Raw genomic sequence first — 22,398 nt, 5'->3', positions numbered from 1 at the left:
TCTATTTCTGCTGTTGCTGCTGTGTTTATCCTATTCATGTAGTGTATTCTATTTATGTAATTATTCTATTAATAATACAGATTGCATGATGAATTTTATATCCAGAATTAACCTGGTGATAAATCCTTTTTATCAAAATATGTAACATTTTAATAAATTTGAATATAATCAAATTTATAGATATTTTGATGGTATTTATTATAGCTATATTAATTAATGTTACTAAAATTCAGTTTTCTTTTCCCATAATTTTTTCACAGTTTAAGAATGGGACCACACTGTCCCTATAGAATCAATTGGGAAGACTTCCCCACTTGTCTGTACTTTTGAGTTTTTGAAGGGTTGATGCTCAGTTTTCATTAAGCATCTGGTGGAATCCACCAAAGGAACTGTTTAGGGCTGAACTTTCTTTGTAGAAACTCTTTTGATTGTTAGTTGGGTATACTTACTTGTTGAAGATCTATTCAAATTTAAGCTTATTCTTGAGTAAATTTGGCAATTTCATCTTTCAAGGAACATGTTTATTTCACCTAGTTATCTAATTTGTATATGATTGTTGATTGTATTCTTAGAGTCCTTTCTGCTTCTGCAAAGTCAGAAATAATATGCCATCTTTCATTCTCAAGGTCAGTAATTTTATATTTCTCTCCCTCTTTCTGTATCTTCATGAGATAGAACCAATGTTTGCTTTCACTGACTTCTCAAGTTTGTTCATTTGTTTTTAATTATGTGCATATATATAGGGCGTGTATGAAAATGTTGTGCCTTTGGAGGCCAGAGGAGTACACTAGATCCCCTGAAGCTGTAGTTACAGAAGAATGTGAGCTACCCAACCTGGGTTCTGTGAGAACAGTGTGTGCATTTAATCGGTAGGCCATCACGTCCACCCCCTATTGTTTTCCCATTTAATGTTTCATTTATTTCAGTTCAAATCTCTATCCTTATCTTCTTTTTGTTGGCCTGGGTTTCAGTTGTTTGTTTTTATTTTTTTGTCATTTCTTAAGGTAAAGCATAAGGTTATTTGTCTGATAAATTTCTTCTTTGATCACAACCTAAAGGTAAAGACTAAAGGAATTTAAAACAATTCTAATAAAGAATGTTAATGTTAACACTGAAATTATGAAAAGGAAATAGAAACTCACAAGACATCTGCTGGCAGGCTGTGCAGAGGTGTCTGGTTGTGACCTCCCCTTCCCACTGAACTTACCATGGAAACAGTGGAGGAGCCCCTCATTTCTCCTTAGCTAAGGCCACCTTTAGAAATTGTTCTCAGGAGACATCCAGGTTTATTGGTACATTCTATTGGAAAATTCAGATAATTTCATTTAATCCTTATGTTATCATAGCAACAATAAATAAATTATTGTGTTTTTTTTCACCTTTGGAATCCAGACCTCCCTCCTAGCCACTTCACTGTCATTAATATCTTCCCCTGTCCTCAGCACAAGAGGAAGGAACTCTGTGGAAGTGGAGACGATGGACAATTCTGGGGTTCCTGACAGTCTGAGCACTGGGTAGTCTCATGACAGAAGAAAGTGCACATGAATGATCCCCAAAGACACGTGCGTGTTCTTTCTTGGATAGGTACATATTATCTAGATTATTTCTGTCCCGCGTATCATCCATAAAAGTAGAAACTTAGTTTTGTTTTGGTTTTGTTCTTTGTTTTTTTCCTCGTTGTACAAAGTTGTGTTCTTTGCTTAGCTGAGACAATGAGATAGGCTGTTCTTATCTGACCACTACTTCAAACCCTGATGGAGAAGAAGTTGTTCTTTCCTTCCCGGGTCATCAGTAGATATCCTTGGGCACTGGGCAGATTCCAACAAACTGAGGCGTTGCATTGGAACAACACCTGAGGCTCTTTCTCTTCGTTCCATGATCTCTCAGGCAATCTGTCCACACTGAGATCCCGTTCCTCCATCTGCCACTCACCACCAGCCTCACTGAACTACTCAACAAGGTCACTTTGTGAAAACATTTCCACCACCAACGAAACTATGCTTTTTCTATACCTTATGAAGAATACATTTATTTTTATTAGGTATCTGTGTATGTGCACAGTGTGTGTGTGTGTGTGTGTGTGTGTGTGTGTGTGTGTGTGTGTGTGTGTGTGTGTGTTCATGCACACATGCTACAGCATGTAGAGGTCAGAGAGCAACTTTATGGAGTCAGTTCTCTCCCCTCCTTCCACTTCCACCTTTATATGAGTTCCAGGGATTGAACCCATGGCACAAGGCTCATGGGGCAAGTCCCTTTAACCACTGAGCCATCTCACCAACCCTAGATCTATTTAATAACAAACAAACAAACAACAGCAGCAATCAAAAAACAGCCATCCATCAATGGAAGAATGGTTAATGAAAAATATAGTAAGTAAACACAATAAAATTTTATTCCACTGTAAGGAAAAACAAAACTATGAAACTTGCAGGTAAATAGATGGAACTGGCAAAATTATCTTGAGCAAGGCAACTCAAGTCTGAAAGGCAAACCTTCGTACTCTCTTTCATATGCAGATCCCAGCGTCCATCCTTTATGTTTGTGAGTTTAACTTGGAAAACTCTTAGAAGGCAGGAAATGGGCCTGCAGTTAAGAGCACATACTGCTTTTAAGAGGACCTGAATTTGTTCCCCAGACATCAAGCAGCTCACAACCACAACCACAACCACAACCACAAGTTCCAGGGGATTCAACACCCTCTTCTAACCTCCACAGGCACCTGCACTCACATACACATCTCTGCATAACTTAAAATAAAATAAATATTTTTAAAACAATCCAGGAAACTAGTTGAGGATCATCAGAGTGAAAGATGCCTCAAAGGAGGTGGAACCGCAGAATGGAGGTGATATGAAGACAGAGAGCAGGGAATACTGGCAAGAGGGAAATGTTACCCAGGTGTGAGAGTAGAGAAATGAGGGGGGGGGGGGTATATGAGAAGGGAAAGTTAATCAAAATGATATGTGCATTGAGAAGCCGTGTGGAAAGTTGATAGTTGGCAAGAAAACTAAAAAGAATGAGAGTTAAGACTATGATGATCCAGTGCTCACCCTAGACACATAATACAGCTAGTGGAATCATGATCTCATAGCCCAGTAGATAGCTGTGGCAGGACTGCACAAGGCTGCCTCTGGCAGCAACCCACCACAGAGCAGGAAGTGGCCCATGTGCTCCCAGCCTTCCAAGCTGTGGCTGCTAATGGACTCTGAGGGAAGGACAGCCAGTGTCTTCAAGTTCTGAGGCCAGTGGTGAGACCAGCATGTTCCAGGGGATAGTTCCAAACCAGTGAAAACACACGGCCCTGGCTGAATTCAGTGGGTCACAAAGCAAAGCAAAAAGACATGAATGTGGGAAAGGGATTTGTAGAAAGAAGGGTAGGAGTAATAAGGGCCACAGGGGGGCAAGAGAGGGTAAGGGTGACAGTAATAAGAATGCACTACAGCCAGGTGGTGGCGGCACATGCCTTTAATGCCAGCCTCACGAGGCAGAGGCAGAGGCAGGCAGATCTCTGTGAGCGTGAGGCTAGACTGGTCAACCAAGCAAGTTCCAGGACAGCCAGAGCTGTTACACAGAGAAATCCTGTCTCAAAGACCAAAAAAAGGAAAGGAAAAGAAAAAGAATGCCCTACATATGTATGTATGAGAATACATACATACATATATACACATGCATATTAGCCGAATAAATTTAACAAAAGATTTTAATTTGACAATTCTATTATTTTACTCACTTATTTCCATTATTTATTTGTTCTGTCAGGGAGAGGAGAGCTTGCATGTCCTACTGCACAGTTGTGTTAGGAGACAGCTCTCAGGGTCAGTTCCATATGTCCGCCATGTGGACTCTGAGGCTTGAACTCAGGTCCTCAGGCTTGACAGCAAGCACCTTACCCACGGAGCCATCTTGGTATTTCCTTGGATCCATCTTTTAAATATGGATGAGATACGCTAAAAATGGGTGGATAGATCTGTTTCTTCCCTCTGTGTGAGAATTTATTGACTAACAATAAGTTCAGAAACTACATCCATTTTCATGGCTTCAATTCACCAAGTACCCCTGAGTTCACTTGGCTATTGTCAATAACATTTTCTTTTATTCTAATAATTACTAACATTAACTACCAGATCATGCATGATACCTCTATCTCTTCTTCTTCTTCTTCTTCTTCTTCTTCTTCTTCTTCTTCTTCTTCTTCTTCTTCTTCTTCTTCTTCTTCTTCTCTCCCTTCCTCTCTCCCTACCTTCCTCCCTCCCCTTCTCTCTCTTTGTGTGTGTCTGTATATGTGTGTTACCTCCCTCCCTTCATCCCCCCCCCCGTGTGTGTGTGTGTGTGTATGTGTGTGTGTGTGCATGTGCGCGCGCTGCAGGATGGCTATAAAAGGGTTAGAAACTCTTTTTGTATGGTTGGAACAGTGTCTTTATTCACACTTATAAATAAACAAAGGAATCAAGTGTGGTATGTATGTTCTCCTTTGTACAGGTTGAAAACAGGAGGTTAAAAATCCTTGCCATTTCCCTGTGTTTCCATGCACTTGGGGGCGGGGTACAAATTGGCTCCATTGTATTTCTGTATATTGCTTTGTCTTCTTGCAGGCAGTTGCATCCCACCTTGAAAACATTTTTATCTTTCATACGTTTATTTTCTTTAAGAAAGTTTGTCTCTGTAGATCTTTGTCTAGAAGCCAGAATAACTGGTGAATTGTGACGCACACTACTAGAGAAACTTTGACCTAATACAACTTGATAAATTTCAATAAAAATGCAAAACTCTTAATGATCAAAAGGATTGTACTGAAGACAGAAGCAAAGAGCTCAGGCACCAAAGGAAAAATCTCTGTAGGAGACCAGATAAGGACTTATACTGGCCAGGCCTGGTAGTACATGTATGTGCACACTTGAACCCTAAATGATGAGACTTAGAGGCCTTAGTAGGACAGAGGTGATCCCAGGGAAACAGCTACCTGGTGTGTATCAGAAATCCTGAGAGGTGGAATCAATCAAGTCCAGGAGTTTTCTAACCAGTCTCTCTCCCCGCAAGTTACAAAGAAAATAAGAGTCACTGATTTTTCTAGGACCAGGGTATGATTTTCAGTGACTTCCTCACTGTCCCACCCCCTAACTCCTCTAAAGAAGCCAGCCTCCCAGGTATATATAAATAGTGACACGTCCTGTCCCAACTTGAACCTTTCTGCCTCCCAAATGGGCAAGTCTTACTTAATGGGATGTCTCATCTTACTCTGCCGCCTGAGGGGTGAGTCCCAAGAGTCACCAGTGTGAGATATGTCCAGGATCTAGGAATGAGTGGGAACTCCCATGATGAAGGCCAGCTGGGGCAACCCAGCAGAAAGAGCAGCCCCTGTGTGCCTTCTGCTCACCCTGTATCAGGTCACTGGGACCTTAACCAAAGCCCTTTTGCTCGTAGGAGGAAGTAGATGATTTACTAACAGACCGAGAGATTCCTAGAAGCTGTGAAATGGGGGCTGGAAAAGGACACCCTGCAGAGAGTATGACTTTTGTCCTTTTGCTTTTTCAACAGTTTTCTCTGCGTCATTCGCACATGAGGTTGACACATGTGAGTAGAAACGGGTGTGAAAATGAAGAAGAAGAAGAAAAAGATGAAGGGAGATTCCAGGAGGAGTGGGTGGAGTGGGTGCTGGGAGCTCAAAGTAAACTACAAATAGACATAATCTCCACATTCAGCAGCCTCTTCTGGCAGGAGACAGCCAAGCTGGAAGCTGTCTGTAGGGCTAACATGGAAGCAGGGCAGCAACTGACACCCTAGGGACAAGAGCAAGGGACCAGAGAAGTGGGGCGTAGGGTTGGCAGAAACCAGGTGGCCCAATCCAGGGTAGCAACCTCCTGGGTTTCAGAGGTCTGTTCTCATGGTCCGATCTTAAGTGAGACTATCACAGGGGTTCAACTGACAGACGACAGTGAAGTGAAAACCATGTGTGGATCCCCTTCCTTCTGGTCTATGCCTCTCCCTTAGGGGTGGGAAGAAGGATCTGAGGGGAAGAGGATAAAAGGGAAAAATGGTACAAGACGGCATAAGCACCTTCGGGGTAATAGAAGAAAAAAAAAACTCTCCACACACCAAGCTAGAATGCAGGATGAGCCTGAGGGAGGGGAGTGCAAGGGAAGGTAAATCTCAGACAGAGTGAAGGCTTTTTCTCTTTATCTCACCTGAACAGATGATAAAGTAGTCGTTGGTGAAAATAACGGTGAGTACCAAGCAACCCTAGCCGGGCCACCTTGGCACTATGCTTCTCTTTTCATTCTGCTTCCCCGTTCCATCCCCACCACCTTCCAAGCTGGAGCTTCTGAGGCCGTGAACTCAGGTCACTCTTCTGGTTTCACCGATTCTAATGGCGGCACATGCCCATGCTTTGGTGGGGTCTGGGGCCAGGGACACGCCGGCAATGCCTTCCAGCCCTAAGCATGCTTCGAACCGGAAGCGGGAGATGGGCTCTTTCCTAGTAGAATCATCTCTCATGTCTCTCTTCGAGTCGTGGAGATTGTGCAGTGTAGAATGTGCCACCTCCAGTTCCCCGGGGAAAAGTGCTCTAGAGGAAGAGGAATATGTACGGCCACAGCAGAAGAGGCCTGCATGTTTGGAAAGATCTTCAAAAGTAAGTGGTGGGGTAAGGAAGGAAGATGGGGAAGAGGAAGCCGGATGTGTGGGCCTTGGGCATGAACACAGAGGAACTTCCGGTCACTATAGACAGCCTCGCTCCCGAGGTAGCTGGTAATATCACTCCCAGAATTCACTATGATAAAAGAGAAATGCAAGTGGCCACTGAAGCAAAGCTCAAGGCAACAGTAAGAAGCCTGGAGAGAACAGACGGGGCAGAATGCAGGTGACTGGATGGACATAATTCTCACTCCCTGGAGAGCAGCGAGTTGGTAACAAAAGCAGCTCTCTGTGTACCTGCCCAGGCTTTTTCAAGAATGGCTCCAGGCTATGGAGACAGGGTGGGGTTGGGGGTGGGGCTGCGGGGGGGCAGTGTCAATGATATGCCCTGGTTGCATCTCCTTTTAAATAAGGTTAGACAGGGTTTCTCTAGTTTCCTATCCTCAGTGATACCCAAGCCTTGAGATTCTCAGCGGAAACCTCCCACTGTGGTTAATCCCTGACACACTTCTCTCATGGCCTTCCTACCTCCAACAAAATCTTAAAACTGCGCCACTATAGTCTTTTTCTTTTGGGGAGCCACCACCTTCCAATGCCTTCCAATCCTTCATATCTGAATAATGGAGCGTAAACTCCACATGGTAGTTTTTAGATGCCAGCGTGGGCTGGAGAGAAGCTGATTTACAGATGCCTTTCCTGGGTTTGCTGATCTGCTCTTCCCTGTTCTGCAGGGGACGGTACCCTCTGGTTAAACTTCATGGGCTGCTTAAAGAACTGTGCTAATGTGAATAAAATAAGGTGGGGCCGCTATCTGGTGGACTTCAGATGCTGCCGGGGCTATGACATGTGCAATGAGAGGTTTTAGAAGCTTCTGGGCTCTGTGCTCCAACATCTGGATGATGGGATGGCTTCTCCACAAGGACATCCTGAGGACCACACTACATAGAAGGACTTCAGACATATGACTCTGCCTTCTATGTGTAAGAGGAAAAGCACCTTTTTTCTAAAGCCCCTTCCTGTTCCAAAATCAATAAAAAGTGAACAAATAAAACCTGTTTATCAACATCAGCATGTGATTGGGTTGTTAGTAAAGCCCACTGGATAACCAAGTACTAAGGACAGAAAAAATTAAAATTCAAAAGATGGATCCTTCTTTTCCATTCTTCTATTCTGTGGCAGAATATATTAAATTTTTATTACCATGTAATAATTATACACAATAATTGGCTTTGTTGTGACATTTTCTTCCACATATACAATGTGCTCCGATCATACTCACCCCATTCCTCTCTCTTATCCTCCACTCCATTGATCACCTTCTCAACTATTCCATGACTTCTACTTTTTTTTTTTTTTTTTTTTTTTTTTTTTTTTTTTTGGGTTTTTCGAGACAGGGTTTCTCTGTGTAGCTTTGCGCCTTTCCTGGAGCTCACTTGGTAGCCCAGGCTGGCCTCGAACTCACAGAGATCCGCCTGGCTCTGCCTCCCGAGTGCTGGGATTAAAGGCGTGCGCCACCACCGCCCGGCCCATGACTTCTACTTTTACATCTTGTGTATGTACAGCTCAGTAAGTTTCATCAGTGTTAGGGTTTACTGTTGCTGTGAAGAAACACCATGACCACGACAACTCTTATAAAGAAACATTTAATTGAAGGTGGCTGCCTTACAGTTTCAGAGGTTCAGTCCATTATGATCATGAAGGGAAGCATGGCAGCTTCCCAGGCAGATGTGGTCCTGGGGCTGAGAGTGTTACATCTTACAGGCAACAGGAAGTTGATTAACTGACACACTGAGGGAAGAAAAAGAGACCTCAAAGCCCTCCCTCACACTGACACACTTCCTCCAACAAGACCATATCTACTCCAACAAAGCCACACCTCCTAATAGTGCCACTCCCTATGAGATGATGGGGGCCAATTACACGCAAACTACCACAATCATGGTTGCTAAGAGGAGCATCTTTGAAAGATTATTTACAGACATGAAGAAAACATCTCTCCTTTACCCAACAGCTACTAAGCTTATGAATGCTAGAGAGGAATGGAGTCTCACGAGTCTCTCCCCAGATAAGCAAAACTGCCATGAGTTCAAAGTGCAATAGTCATGTTGTCCCCAGATAATAGTATTTCACAGCACTCCACCCCCACCCTGAGCTCTTCCATTCTTCCCAACTTCTCCTCTGCCATGTTCCCTGGGCCTTGGAAGTAGTAATACAGATGTCCTATTTGTGGTTCTCCTATGACAAGCTATGAATCTCAGCAGCTACCACTTCCCACTGCAAAAAGTGAGCAGCCCTGCTGATCTTTGGAGACAAACACAGTTATTTAGAAGGAGAGCTGACAGGTCCATTTACCATATCTGTTCATGTCAGTTTATGAGACCAGCAGTTGTAGCTTCCTCATTAAGGCCTATTGCCTTCCCCAATGTGGCTGGATATTTTATTAATTCTTTCTCTGGTTTTCCTCCCTGCCTCTTATCTCACTTAAATTAAAGCATGTACCAGTGGCTTCCTGAAAAAAGAATGCACATGGTGGAAAAAAAAAAATTCAGTGCTTGAACGTTTCCTGGGTTTTGTTCATCGATACTTCTGCCAAGCCGAGCAAAAGTTTAGGGTGTGAAAAGAGACCTATGCTAGAGATGCAAAGAGAGAGGGGTCTTCTCCTTCTGTCTTGATGGCTATGAACTGTTGACACAGGATTGTGGGAGCAGTCTGTGGGGTTCTTGTGCATACAGTCTCAGTCTATGCGAATTCATTATGTGCAACTTTGTTGTCACATCCAGCAAATACTGTTTCCCTACAGACATCTACTCCTTCTGGATCTTATAATCATTCTGGTCTCTCTTCTGAGATGATTCCTCAGCCTTGGGGGAAGAGGGTGTGATAGAGATGTCTCACTTAGAGTTGGACGTCCCAGTCTCTTATTCTCTGCACATTGACAGATCGTGGATTATCTCAGCATTAGTTGACATCAGCAAACAAAAAGAAGCTTCTCTGACAAGGGCTGAGAGTTGCACAGGCTATGGGTTTAAAGGTAAGATCTTAGGGGCAATTTATTACTAGGTCCATTTAGCATCTCTTGTTGGTAATGTATTAATCAAGGGTTCCGAGGTCTTTGTTTTCTTTATATGCAATTTTGGTATTATAAATGACAGTGTATATTGTTTTATGTGCAGTGGCAATTTTTATTCCTCCTTTGGATTACTTATGTAATTTATTTAATTGATCATTGTTTATTACTTAATTGTGCAGTTAACCTTATATTAATTTATATGAAAGAATTTTGGTATATTTAAGAGACAAACTACTTATCAGATAATCTTTTCCCATTGCATTTCTATGTTTTTTTCCAAGAGGGTGGTTTTAACTAATCAAATATTTACTTTCATATGTGGTCAAATCTATCACTTTTTAACTGATAGCTTAGTTAGAGAAGCTTTCTCAGCCATTAGGTTGTATAGACACTTAAAAAATCTTGATGTCTCACAGTGAGCATGGAATGAGAAGGAACCTTGGGATTATACAGGTCTTGGATTAAATTCTGGCTCTGCCATTAACTATTTGTAACAGATTGTATTTTCCAAAGATTGCTGTAACCAAATCTCCTATATCACAGCTTTTCTCTAACTTCCTACCCTCTAGTGGAGGCAGGGAAGCAGTGTAATACAGCAGACAGGACTCCCAAGACTGGGGCAAAAGAAAAAACAAAGGATACAATCCCCAGCTTCTGCTTTTCTTCTGACTTCAGTCTTCCTCTGAGATTTTGGTCATCAGGGAGAAAAGACAAGCTCCAGGTTTACCTATGAAATTCTCACACAGTTCTGGTGAACACCACGTGTGCTCACCAATGTGGTACACAGCACTGTACTATGGTTTCAATGGGAAATTTCCCTCACAGGCATGCTTGACTATTTGGTCCCAGGCTGATGGCCAGGTTTAGAGAGGCTATGGAAACTGGTGTATAGAGCCTAGCCTGCCACTCACAGCTTTGAGGGTCAGTAGCTCACCCCCGCTCCAGTACAGCCTGTGTTCCCTGACCTTCCCATATCTAAACAGTTCAGGCTGAAGTCCCCTGCCATGGTGAATCCAACCATGCCTTCCTCACCACGAAACCTGAAACCAGGAGCCACGATAAACCTTGCCTGCCTTAAGCTGCTTCAGTCAAGGACTGACTTGGTCATCGTGATGACAACAGTCATGACCAGAAACTGCAATACTTGTCTATTTATGTCACCAGCCTGTTATCAGATTGCTTATCTATCAATTTGTCCACATTATAGAAACAGTGAAAAGTATGTAGGACTATATAGCTACACACATATATATGTAAGGTATTTAGAATTTGTCGAGCATATATTAAAAACTAATAATGATAGATGTGACACTTTTTAAAGTCAAAGTTTATTTGATTTTTTTCACAATTACAGCTTTAATACATGTGAAATTCATTTTGGATTAATGTATGAAGGTGTGTGAATTATTTGTTGGTCAATTGCAGATTCATAGGTTGCCAACCCAAGTACAACTCTTTTTTTTTTTTTCAAGTACAACTCTTAAGAGGATATCTGTAGGACTTCCGTGTCGCCGAGGCCGCCGGCGGTGCGCAGAGTCGTGTCCGCTGGGGTCCAGTCTATGGAGTCAGTTGACTCAGCCAGCGGCTTGGAGGCAGGAGGCGGTGTCCGAGTGGGGACCTCTGCCCCGCCAGGATGTTTCCAGGCTTGGCCGCCGCCCTCGCGGCACACAGGCGACGCTGTGCAGGCTCAGTGGCGGCCGGGCAGTGGCTGGCGGCAGCCGCAGCCAGGGAAGAAATTTAATGACATTTGGAAGCTTTACATACATGGTTCCCAACAGTCACCCACATGTCTGTACTCTAAATAGAGTCAAGTTGTACTCTACAGATGTCTACAAAGGAGGGCAGGGATCACAGACTCCAAGAGCTGAGAAAGTCCCAACACTCAAGGAAACAGCAGAAAATACAGGCGCAGAACTCAAAGCTCCACTTAAACAAGATCCTATCCAAGTAAGAGTCAAAGCAGTCCTTAAGAAAAGTGAGTATGGATCAAAATACACTAAGAATAATTTCATCACTGGAGTAAGAGCAATAAATGAGATCTGTCTTAAATCCAGTGATTTAGAACAACTTCAAAAACTCAGACGACGAAGTCCCCACAATGATACCGAGTCCTTTACCGTGTTCTTGAGGTCAGACGTGGAAGCAAAAGCTTTGGAAGTTTGGGGAAGCCCTGAAGCTCTTGCCAGAGAGAAAAAAAATTGTGTAAAGAAGCAGAAATAGAATACAGAGAACGGCTGTTAAGAAACCAAAGAATATTAAGAGAATATGGTGATTTCTTGGGAAACACAAAGCCTCACTCCAGGACCATGTCAGTGTTCCTCAAGGGACCCAGAAAAGTGGTGATGGTTGCCATCTACATTAATGACTTAAACTGCTTCTTTAAATTCCTTGCCTGGATTTATACGGGTTCAGCAAGTATGTTCTCAGAAGCTATACATTCATTATCTGATACTTGCTAGCACTGGGCATCAGCAAGTCTGTCCAAACACCAGACCCTTCTCACCCGTAAGGACACTAACTCTGATTTGCATTTGCTATAAGTCGTTGAGATAAGAACCAAGGAATTTGAGAAGTCCGAACTTTATATAGCATCAGATTGAGATTGGGTCATTTCCTTTGTATTGTCTAAAGTGTGAAGGTCAAAATAAAGTCAAGGCATAATTTGAAAAAAAAAAAAAGAGGATATCTGTAAAATAATCCCTGTGTAATTACTCTAACACGTGAAAGAGGAGCATCTGCCAAATAAAGAAGATGTTTGGTGTGGCATCATTTGGGGAAAGAGTTTTTCACCTAGGTTTTACCCTGCTCTATTGCCCAAACTGCACACTAGAACTGGGGAGAATATCCCGTTGTGGGTGACATAAAAGAAAACATCCTCAAGGATGAGGACAATTTCATCCAGGTTGTGAGGAATCCTACATTTAAGAGTCTCCTCTTTCATGGGTAATGTCCTCAGACCCTGCACCCTGTTTCTCAAGAGAAACAAAACAAACTTCATTTTCCAACCTGGCTCATCGTGTTTGAGGGCTCTATTCCCAATGTTGGGGTTGTTTCCCAACTTAAAACTTAGAGAGAGGATAGGGTTGGGGGTAGCTCAGTGGTAAGGTTCCTGCTTAGTGTTCGTCATGCCACCCCCTCTAAAACTTAGAAATGGAGCAAAGAATTGAAGGAGGAAAACGTTAATAAAAATGTGGTCTCAGTTACAGACTAGCTGTAGACTTGTCCCATTTATAAAATGTGCTGGGCATAAATTATACCACAGACTTATCCATACCTTGGCCCAATACTCTAGACACTCATTGGTTGAGAGTTTAGCAAGTGGACAAAGCAAATACTGTTTGGCAGAGAGAAAATCTATAGATAAGCAATCCACTGAACTCTCAAAAGTCAAAGATCCATGCAACTGGGTACATTGACCAGGACAGAGTCTGCGCAGCACCAAAACCCATGTTGGCATAAAACCCCAGTGCTGTGAGGCTCCTGTTCCTGGTATCTGTTCATGAAGCACAGAACAAGCTTACAACTTTTCATGCTCAGCAAAATCCAAATTTGGCCTTGTTAAACATTGGTTCGGGATCTTTTTAAGGGTTATTTTGAAACTCACTGCCAAATAACATTCTTTTTTCCTGCATTGACCTCTACAATCCTCATGAGTTAAGGGTTAAAAGAGTCCAGATACATCAAAATTCCATAACACAAACTCAAACTCCCACATTACATTGCCTTTTCCAACCTGCTTGTCTATTCTGAAAAACTATTTCCACGGTTTCTGGTTTGGTTTGGTTTGGTTTGGTTTGGGGGTTTGGGGTTGGTTAGGAGGGGTGTTTATTTGTTTTGTGGTTTTTGTTTTGTGTTTTTTATCCAACCTTGACTATAAAGTCCAAATTGGGAATTCCCCAAAAATAACAACTACATTCTCCAACACAAGACAAGGCGAGAAAGTTCATTTAATTCCTCAAGTAGAACAATTTGTTCATTGGAGGATTTGTTGTGGCATAATATAGTTGAGAAGGCTCACAGGAATCCAGGAGCAGGAATTGCAGTAGGCTTCCTAACCAGAGAAACTTGGTTACCCCCTGTCCATCTTGGCCCCTCCTGTGATGCTCCAGTGTCTGTGCTACTCTGGTTTTGTTTATACCTTGGTGCTTGATGCATGTGCTGTCTGCATATTTCTCCTCTTACTGGTGTTAACTTCTACTCTTTCATTCTTTCTGCTACTCATAACTCTGTCTTACGGTGGCATACATTATTACCCAAATACCATGTCCTAGTTAACTTTGTCAGCTTAGCACAATCAATTAAGAAATTGCTTAGATCAGATTGCCTTGTGGATATGTCTGTGGGGGACAATCTTGATTATTCCTATTGACATAAGAGAGCCCAGACCACTGTGGGTGGTATCATTCCTAGGCAAGGGGTCTTGTATTGTATGAGTCAGCTAACTAAGCATAAGCCTGCAGATGAGCTATCAAGCATTGTACTTCTATAGTTCCTGCCTCCAGGCTCCGGGCTCTAGTTCCTGCCCTGACTTCCCTCCATGTTGGACTAAGATTTGGAAGTATAAGCCAAACAAGCCCTTTCCTATCCTCAGTTGGTTTGGGTCAGGATGTTTTATCCCAGCAACAGAAAGGAAACTAGAATGGTACCTCATGCTATCTGCAGATTCTGTTACCTTTAACTATGATAGAAACCCATTTCCACTTTTTCCTTCATTCCCATCAGAAGAAATTGGGTATTCAATTTTGAACAAGACCTCAATCCCTAATCCAATCACCTGGTTCAACCCAGAGCCTTGATAATACAAACCAGATCCACGCACACTAAACTGTTTCTGCATCAATGACAACGTCCACAGATTCCTAAAGTTTTGTTGTTTAATCTTTCTGTTTGTTTAGGTTTTTCTCACCAGAGATTTCCCCCATGAAATCTACTAGACAAAAATTTGTCTCAGAACATCAGAAAATTGGGAAGCAGGGCCCACACCTTCCCTATCCCCAGAATCCATGGATCAAAAGTACTGAGCCAGGAAGGCTCAGAGATAGTCCAAAGAGAATCCCAACTCAGAGGACTTGGTGCAGACCAGGACAGCATACTCACAGGTTTTCCTGTACAAAGTGGGGATATGATTTTGACCCAAGACTTTATGTTTTCATATAAGAGGTCACCAATTCTGAGCCTACTCACAAGGAGCATTGTCAGTGAGCCGAAGTGCCCTGCCAGATGGGAGAACAAGAATTTGCAAAGATTTGCTTGGCAATGACGCTGAGCTTCCAGCCCAATTTCTCCTATGACTACTTCCCTTTTCAGTGCCAGGTGACTTTCTCACTTACCATTAGTTAGGAGAGGAAAGCAAATACAGACTTTGGGGGAAAGGGAGTGGGTAGTAAGTTGAAGAATGACCACAAATCCATAGGAAACTCAGAACTAGGGTCCCATGGGGAGGTTGCAATAGTTACTATGTTTGCAACAGATGAGCTCTGTCCTCTTTTCAAAACTCAGGAAGTTGATGTCCTCACAGTTGGTCATACACGACAGTCTTGAGTAATGATACATGCTCTGCCCTGAGGAAGTCAAAGAGGAAAAGAATTTTAAAGACTATTCATTCTTTCTATATCCCTGGAAATAATTTATCTTCAAACTATCATAGACTTCTCCTTCTCATTGCTAACCCACAGACGGGATTTTATTACAGAACTGACCAAAGACAACAACCCCTCCACCACTCAGTGTTATCTTAGGGAAAGGTCCATCTTTCCACCCCTGTACAAGACCACTCATCCTCATCAACTCCACTACCCCACTCATCCTAAGCACAAAGAGCACTACTATTTAGAAGGGAAGGTGTGGTTAACTGCCCATCACTCTACTCCCCACATTACCTTTCGTTGTGAGTACGTAAATGTTCTCAGCAGCACAAGACTGTCTATGCTTCAGTGTGCAGGAACTCATGACTTCATAGCATAACCCAAGATGATATTTGTTACATTTATAGCACATGGTTCCAAGATCTTTGAGATACAGAAAAAAGTACTTGGTGATTGTGGTCTCTGAGAAAATTTTTGCAATTAGATCCTTCTTTGTGGGAAGTTAACTATTAATCCATTAGTTCTAACCTTGCCCAAATAGGACTCCTATAATAATTATGAGAGAGAGAAATGTTTTGTTTTGTTTTGTTTGAGACAAGGTCTCTCTATGTAGCCCTGGCTGTCTTAAAACTCTTCATGCAGTCTAGACTGGCCTTGAACGTATAGACATCCACCTGCCTTTGTCTCCCAGGTGCTGGGAATGTGAGTGAGACAGAAGCTTATAGACATAAAACAAATGTATACCATTTGAGGAAGTCAGGCTTCCTGTAGAATTTACCAATAGGGTTCAAGTAATAAACATCTTGTCTAAACTGAATATTCTGTCAGTAATGGGTAAAAGGAAACAAAGGTATTTTCACTTCCTTACTAATAGAAATAGAGGAAGTATGCCAGGAGAAGACTGGACTCTACGGATTCCATAGTAAATTGAAGGGAAGTTTACTACTAAACATGTCACAAATGAACTGTTTACCAAAACCTTTACACCAGCCATGGTCATACCTTCATGTTCATGAAGGTCACCTACAAAGAGAAAGAAAGGTGGTCTCCATTGTCACAATCTCCCAGACCTCCACAGCCCGAAAGCCAGTTTTGGAAACCCCTCCTTTCCCAGCATCTAGTCACTTCTTAAGTAGCCACCAGTTGCCTCCTTATCACTGGGACTTACCCCAATACAGGGAGGACAGAAACACCATCCCCAGCATCAACAGAGCAAACATCCTGCAACCCTGGTCTTCAGCAGCTGCCTGTGGAAGGTACTGGCTCTTTTCTCACTTGAGAGGAGTGGTTGACCTGTCCTTGGGCTGTTCATCTGAATTCCAACGTCATTAATTTTCCAGGACAGACAGTACCTCTCAGTTCCAGGATCAAGTCATTGTGTCTGACTCCCTCAGGACACACCCTAGATCCTAAACATAAAGTTGTGACCTCCCCCGATTCACCACACCTGCTCCTGCTTCTGGACTGCAGGTCTTGGCAGATCCTGGAGTCCGTCTTTAGAGCTCCCTTTGTCCCATCCTTAAAGGAGAGTAGCAGCAAACCTCAGCCATTCTACCTGCTGACTTCCCTGCAGACATTTCTCTGTTTTCACTGCCTTTGCCATGATCTGAGCCATCTTTATCTCGACTGACCAATAACTTTATTGTTTGGCTTCCTTGCCTCTACTTTTGCCCATTCATGGTGATTTCTCCAGGTAGAAGCCAGAGAACCATTTATAAGTCACAGGTGCCATGCTGCCCATCCAAACCCTCCAATGACTTCTCAGCGTACTTAGGAAAAAGGCCTTCTCTGGGGAAATAAGTAACAGCTTCCTCTCCAATGTCTTTCCCAGCCATAGTGGCCTTGCTGATTTAGGTCCTGACTCGGATGCCCCCAGACAGCTACAGCAGCATTACCTCAGCAGTCTGTGGAAAGCAGCACCTCCAGTTTCCTCCCTGTCTCACCTCCTGGCCTTGCATATCTGCTTCTTCATGTCTTGGCTCCTTCTCTAGGACAAAGCAAGAGTTTTGTTTTATTTAATGTGACATGCCATGCAGCTGGGGGCTTTGGATATAGAAAACACCTGATAAATATTTGTGAGATGAATGAGTGATAGCCTCACCACACCCACTTTTGCATTCATAGTTCATTTTCCACAGAGCAAACAGGTTTATCAGATTGTTTTTCTTTGATTTTGAGATTATAGTACAATTACATCATTTCCCCCCTTCCCTTTCCTCCCCCCAAACTCTCACATATGCTTCTCATTGCTCCCTTTCAAATTCATGGCCTTTTTGCATCAATTGTTGTTACATGCATATTTGTATATGTTTGTACATATATCTATATATTCCTAAATATATCCTACTCATTCTGTATAATGTTACTTGTATGCATGTTTTCAGGGCTGAGCTTTTGATATTGGATAACCAGTTGGTGTGCTCTTCTCTGGGAGTGATTATTTCTTTGAACGTTTCTTTGTTGCCTATAATTCTTTATGTAGGGTTGCAGCCTCATGGGCTCTCCCCATCCATATTTACATGTCTATTGTTGTCTTTGTTTAGCTCATGTTTAGGCAGTCATGTTCGTGACACTTTATGCATGTAACTTCTGACATTCCTAGGAGATACAATCTCACAGCAAACTCCCTTTTCCTCTGGCTCTTATAATCTTTATGGCTCCTCTTCCTCAATGATCCTTGGGCCTTAAGCATGGGAGCTGAATTATAGATACATCAATGGGACCGAACGCCATGAACTTTGCATTTCTAATTAGCTGTGGTTTTCTGTAATGGTCTAAATCTATTGCAAAGAGAAGCTTCCTTAATGAGGAATAAGGACTATACTTATCAGTGAGCATGACACATACATTCAGGGATTATGCTAGTTTAGTAAAGTGGTAATTATAGGTTCTCCTCCAAGATACATGACTTCACTAGCCCTGGGTAGTTTCTAGGCTTCCAGTACCAGGAAGGATTTCCCTCTCATTGAATGGGTCTTAAGTCCAAGTTAAGAGAGTTGTTAATTACCACCAAGACATGCATGCCTCTAGTGCCCCCTTAAGGTTACTGTGGCTACGCTGGTCATTGTTGGGATTCATGTGCATCACAGCTGGGTAGAACTTTTGACTGCTCCCCTCTTTTGGAAGCTTGCATAGTGCCTTCTGGTACCAAGAAAGCTAATCCCCAGGGAGGATGCATTCAGGTCAGATCAAACTCATGGGCCTCTGGGTCTTGTATCTGAAGAACATGGACTTAACCTTCCAATTCTGGGGAGGCGCCTAAGGACAGTAGTGACAATCTTTATGTTTATGGAGTCTCTTGGTAAACCTGTCCAAAAACTGAAAAGAGAGCTTCTCCTGCCTAGGGTTAAAGTTTTTGTTAGGTTGTCTTTGTTCCTTGAAGAAAGCATTGTCAGCCAAAATGAGAATGTTTTATTTAAACTATGTATGTATACTTATACACTGACTTATGTATATTATAGGTTTTTAGGTAAATAGTTTGTAGTATGATTCCTTATGACTTTTTTAAACATCCTTACTGTTATTTTACCCTCCTTCTTCTACAATATCTCCCCCCATACTTAGCCCCCCCTTTTTATTCCATTTTCCCAATCAGATCACCTGTTCCCTACTATTCCCCTCTCTATTGTTCACCCATTCCCATACCCTAACAATGGTCCCTTTTTACTTTCCTCATAAAGAAATATGCAGATCAACAGATCAACATGAAATAGTAAGTTAGTCTAAGTGAAAATAAATACTTGAATTCTAAGAAGAATCTCTTCTTTAGTTAATTATACATTTCAATAAAACAGTGGCTAATAAGTTAAGTAGAATTCAACGGTGATTTTTTTTAAGTAAAAATCTAACTCTATTAGACCATGACAAGGAAGGCAAATCATCATGTTGCCTTTCTTGCTTAACCAGTAAAAAAAAATAGTTACTATAAATACAGCAGGTAAACTACTGAACTGACCAATCCAAAGCAAAATGTACTGAATTTCAGTCTCCAACTGTACTAAATGCTCATCATTAGTATGGCACATTTTGATCCATGATGTGGCATAATGTCAAGACAGGTCACTATTTGTTACAGAAACACATAGATACTGTTTTATAGCATAAGCCAGGCATATGTCCACACACAAAGAAAGGTGCTCTTGGGAAGAATTTTCAAGAAATAGCCTGGAATACACTGAGTAATATGAGGCTCTCCATGACAAGGTATGCTGGGTGAAACTGAAAAAAAAGGATATCTTAAACTATCATCTAATGCCATGATAGCTCCCTGGTTCCCACAATGATAAAAGTAATTGTACCCAAAAAAATAAAAATTACATTTCAGTCATGGCACCAATCTATTATGCTGGTGAGCATGAGACACTAACTTACTATTGGCATAGTTAAATGTTTCAGAAGTATCTTATCCCAATGTGTAGTCAGTACCACATGGTAAGTTACCCTATCTCTCACAATCATCTTAACACAACCACAACCAATTATACATTGAACCCTCATGTGAAATTTCTTACAAACTACTACCCAGTATATCTATGGATGGGAGAGGCCATCATGGACACAGAGTCTCTCCATCCATCTACCACATCTCTAAGTGGAAGACAATCAAATAGATCTGTAAAATACGTCCACACATTGGCACATCCATAATTTTATAGATATTCACAGTAAAAGTCGTGTGCTTGAGAGACTTCTTTTTTTTTTCTTTTTCTTCTTTTTTCCTTTTTTGCTTTATAGACAATACTATAACACATTCTGAAGACAACACTTTTAATGCTACAAGAGTGGCCACAGGCTCCAGGGAATAATTACCTCTGTTTGCATGTCACCTATGAACTGATACTTTGCATCTTGATTTTCTACCAATTCTAAAGAGTCCCATAAGGTCATAGAATTGACCATGTCTCCACAGATGCTATAAGGTTAATAAAGTTCCTGTACATTTTGGTTCTTTGTTAAATTTTCCTTAGATTTTGTACACAGCATCTATATTCAAACTTTAACCCATTGGTTCAACTCCTTAGTGTCCACTCTGGTTCCCTGATGACTCCTTCTCCTTGTCCTCACTGCCCACACCACTGGCTGTTTGTCTCCTGGCCACTGCCTGTTCCTGACAGAACACCAAAGAGCCCCACCTCATCTAACAGGGAACCTGAGGGATCAGAAATGGGAACAGAGGGTCGTGGAGAGGAGCAGCTGAGCACAGTTCTTGCCTACTGCTGCCTCATGCCAGCCTTTCCTGGCTCTTGCTCACTCTCTCCAAAATTTCTCTCTTAATAAAATAACTGCATCCTAACAAAATACAGAAAGTGGTATCTGAAATAGGCCTTGTCGATAGTCTTCAAAACCTCTCTATATTCTCAGCAACTAAAGGCAAAATAGAAGCCTGTGATGTCTTTCTCCACTCTGTGCCTGCCTCCTTTTCTTCAGGTTATCTGCTTACCTCGGTGCAAAAGCATGTCAAACAGGGAATTAATCACTGTCTAGTCAATCAGGTCCAGGAACTGTGGAGCCTAGAGCAATCATCCACAAAGTTAAGGTTACACCTTGGAACAGGAGCAGTCATCTTTGGAGAACCAGTCCATGCCCTCAAGCAATAGGTTCTTCTTAGATCAACTGAGCAATGATTAAGCCTGCCCAGTTAAGCAGTTTAAATTTGTTTCCTATTTAAAAATAAAACTCATATCAGGACCACAAATAAAGTGCCATCACACCTCTCTAGTTGCTTCTACCAACGTGGCCACATTTATTAAATCTCTTCTCCGTGTTCCTTGACATTATATTAGAGAACTTTAAAATCATCCTAAAAATGATTATACCTGCACACACATACACACATGTGCACACCACACCTATGTGTGTGCTCATTAATAGCCTTGGCATTTTAGACTTTTATTGAAGCTTAACCTAGTGGTGCTGTTAGAGCCAGGGGTTTTGTCCAGAAACTCCAATTATACACTATTTACTAAAAGGAATTTGGACTAATTTAACAATTTCATTTATGTGACCATTCACTACAAGACAATTTATTACCATGCAACAATATAAGAAAACATAAACACATGTAGATAATGCATGCATACACATAGCCAGGCATAGGGAGACTTTTTCTTTTTATTGACAAGAGATTATTTTCTCATACAATATATATTGATATATAGCTTTGCAGTTTCCCCTCCCTCTACTCCTCCAACTTCCTCCCTACCTCACCTCATCTCCAGATCCACTCCATTTCTGTCTCTCATTAGACAAGAACAGGCTTCTAAGAGATAACAGCCAAACATGACAAAATAAAATATAATATTATAAAACAAAAACTGTCAGATCAAAGTCAGGCAGGACAATTCAACAAAAGGAGTTCTAAGAGCAGGCACAAGAATCAGAGACTCACTCGTTTTCACACTCAGGAGTCCCATTTAAAAAAAAAAAGCTAAAAGCTGTCATATATATGCAGAGGACCTGGTGCAGACTTGTGCTTGCTGCTTCAGTCTTTGTGAGTTCATGTGTGCCTTGTCACTTGATTCAGAGGGCCTTCTCTTCCCGGGGTCCTCCATCCCCACTGGCTCTTACACTCTTCCGCCTCCTCTTCTGAGGGGTTACCTGAGCTCTGTGGGGAAGGATTTGATGGAGACTTCCCATTTAGACTGTCTATCCATGTAATGTCTGGCTTTGGGTCTCTGCATCTGTTCCCATCTGCTGCCAGAGGAAGCCTCTCTGATGATGATGACTGGCTAAGGCATTGATTTTACATGGGGATATTTTTAAACACAAAGATTTTTCAGTTCTTATTTATTTATCACTTGCCAGTCTTTATGTTAGACTATTGATCTGATTTTCTTCAGATCATTAAATAATCTTTACTCTAACATCTGCACTTCTAAAGACAGAACTCTTAAGACAAAGTAGAAATTTCAAATTTCAAAGACACCATGCCTAGGGTAATTATAAGACTCTAAGCAGGTTGAGAAAGCAACAGTAGCTTTATCCTTAAATTACCTTCTTTTCTTTAGTTTCAAATTGGCCAAGATAAAAATCTTTTTTTTAAAAAAAAATGATGTCTTGAAAGGGAACACAGGTAACTTAATGTCACAAGTGAAATTTAAAATTATTCAAAAA

At 41.8% G+C, this 22,398-nt stretch overlaps 2 protein-coding genes and 1 pseudogene across 5 annotated transcripts; 2 read left to right on the top strand and 1 right to left on the bottom strand.

Annotated features, from left to right (window-relative positions):
• Positions 1–5,148: 5,148 nt before the first annotated feature.
• Pate1 (prostate and testis expressed 1) lies at positions 5,149–7,698 on the top strand. 2 transcript variants are annotated; one of them, XM_076575998.1, is made up of 5 exons: positions 5,149–5,250; positions 5,536–5,571; positions 6,191–6,220; positions 6,506–6,628; positions 7,362–7,698. In XM_076575998.1, exons 1-5 carry the CDS (start codon positions 5,199–5,201, stop codon positions 7,493–7,495), a joined length of 375 nt encoding a protein of 124 aa, XP_076432113.1. In that variant the 5' UTR covers positions 5,149–5,198; the 3' UTR covers positions 7,496–7,698. The 2 variants fall into 2 exon arrangements, with proteins under 2 accessions (XP_076432113.1, XP_076432112.1); XM_076575997.1 differs by lacking the exon at positions 5,149–5,250 and adding an exon at positions 5,258–5,384.
• A 3,311-nt stretch (positions 7,699–11,009) lies between these two features.
• On the bottom strand, positions 11,010–17,322 carry Pate2 (prostate and testis expressed 2). 3 transcript variants are annotated; one of them, XR_013052684.1, is made up of 5 exons: positions 16,454–17,322; positions 16,288–16,308; positions 15,580–15,708; positions 15,031–15,261; positions 11,010–14,913 (listed from the first exon to the last, which is right to left on the bottom strand). XR_013052684.1 is itself a non-coding variant. In XM_006979802.4 (4 exons), exons 1-4 carry the CDS (start codon positions 16,503–16,505, stop codon positions 15,125–15,127), a joined length of 339 nt encoding a protein of 112 aa, XP_006979864.1. In that variant the 5' UTR covers positions 16,506–17,321; the 3' UTR covers positions 11,010–15,124. The 3 variants fall into 3 exon arrangements, 2 of the variants coding, with proteins under 2 accessions (XP_006979864.1, XP_076432111.1); XM_006979802.4 differs by having other exon boundaries at positions 11,010–15,261; positions 16,454–17,321; XM_076575996.1 differs by lacking the exon at positions 16,288–16,308 and having other exon boundaries at positions 11,010–15,261.
• Positions 11,319–12,378, top strand: LOC102925374 (proton-coupled zinc antiporter SLC30A9, mitochondrial pseudogene; annotated as a pseudogene).
• Positions 17,323–22,398: the final 5,076 nt, after the last annotated feature.

Source organism: Peromyscus maniculatus, chromosome 7 (assembly GCF_049852395.1).
Source record: "Peromyscus maniculatus bairdii isolate BWxNUB_F1_BW_parent chromosome 7, HU_Pman_BW_mat_3.1, whole genome shotgun sequence".
Lineage (NCBI taxonomy): Eukaryota > Metazoa > Chordata > Mammalia > Rodentia > Cricetidae > Peromyscus > Peromyscus maniculatus.
Note: the sequence above shows the minus strand (reverse complement) of the source record. Positions and strands in the feature narration are given on the sequence as shown.

What these genes read in the sequence shown, in the direction of transcription:
- Pate1 (XM_076575997.1), top strand. Translation starts at nt 5,297, where the DNA reads ATGAGTGGGAACTCCCATGATGAAGGCCAGCTGGGGCAACCCAGCAGA. An exon ending in TTCTGCTCACCCTGTATCAG is followed by an intron (nt 5,385 to 5,535) that starts GTCACTGGGACC and finishes CTTTTTCAACAG; the next exon opens with TTTTCTCTGCGTCATTCGCA. An exon ending in GTTTGGAAAGATCTTCAAAA is followed by an intron (nt 6,629 to 7,361) that starts GTAAGTGGTGGG and finishes CCTGTTCTGCAG; the next exon opens with GGGACGGTACCCTCTGGTTA.
- Pate2 (XM_006979802.4), bottom strand. Translation starts at nt 16,505, where the DNA reads ATGTTTGCTCTGTTGATGCTGGGGATGGTGTTTCTGTCCTCCCTGTAT. An exon ending in TGACCTTCATGAACATGAAG is followed by an intron (nt 15,709 to 16,287) that starts GTATGACCATGG and finishes TGTATCTCAAAG; the next exon opens with ATCTTGGAACCATGTGCTAT. An exon ending in TTACGTACTCACAACGAAAG is followed by an intron (nt 15,262 to 15,579) that starts GTAATGTGGGGA and finishes TGACTTCCTCAG; the next exon opens with GGCAGAGCATGTATCATTAC.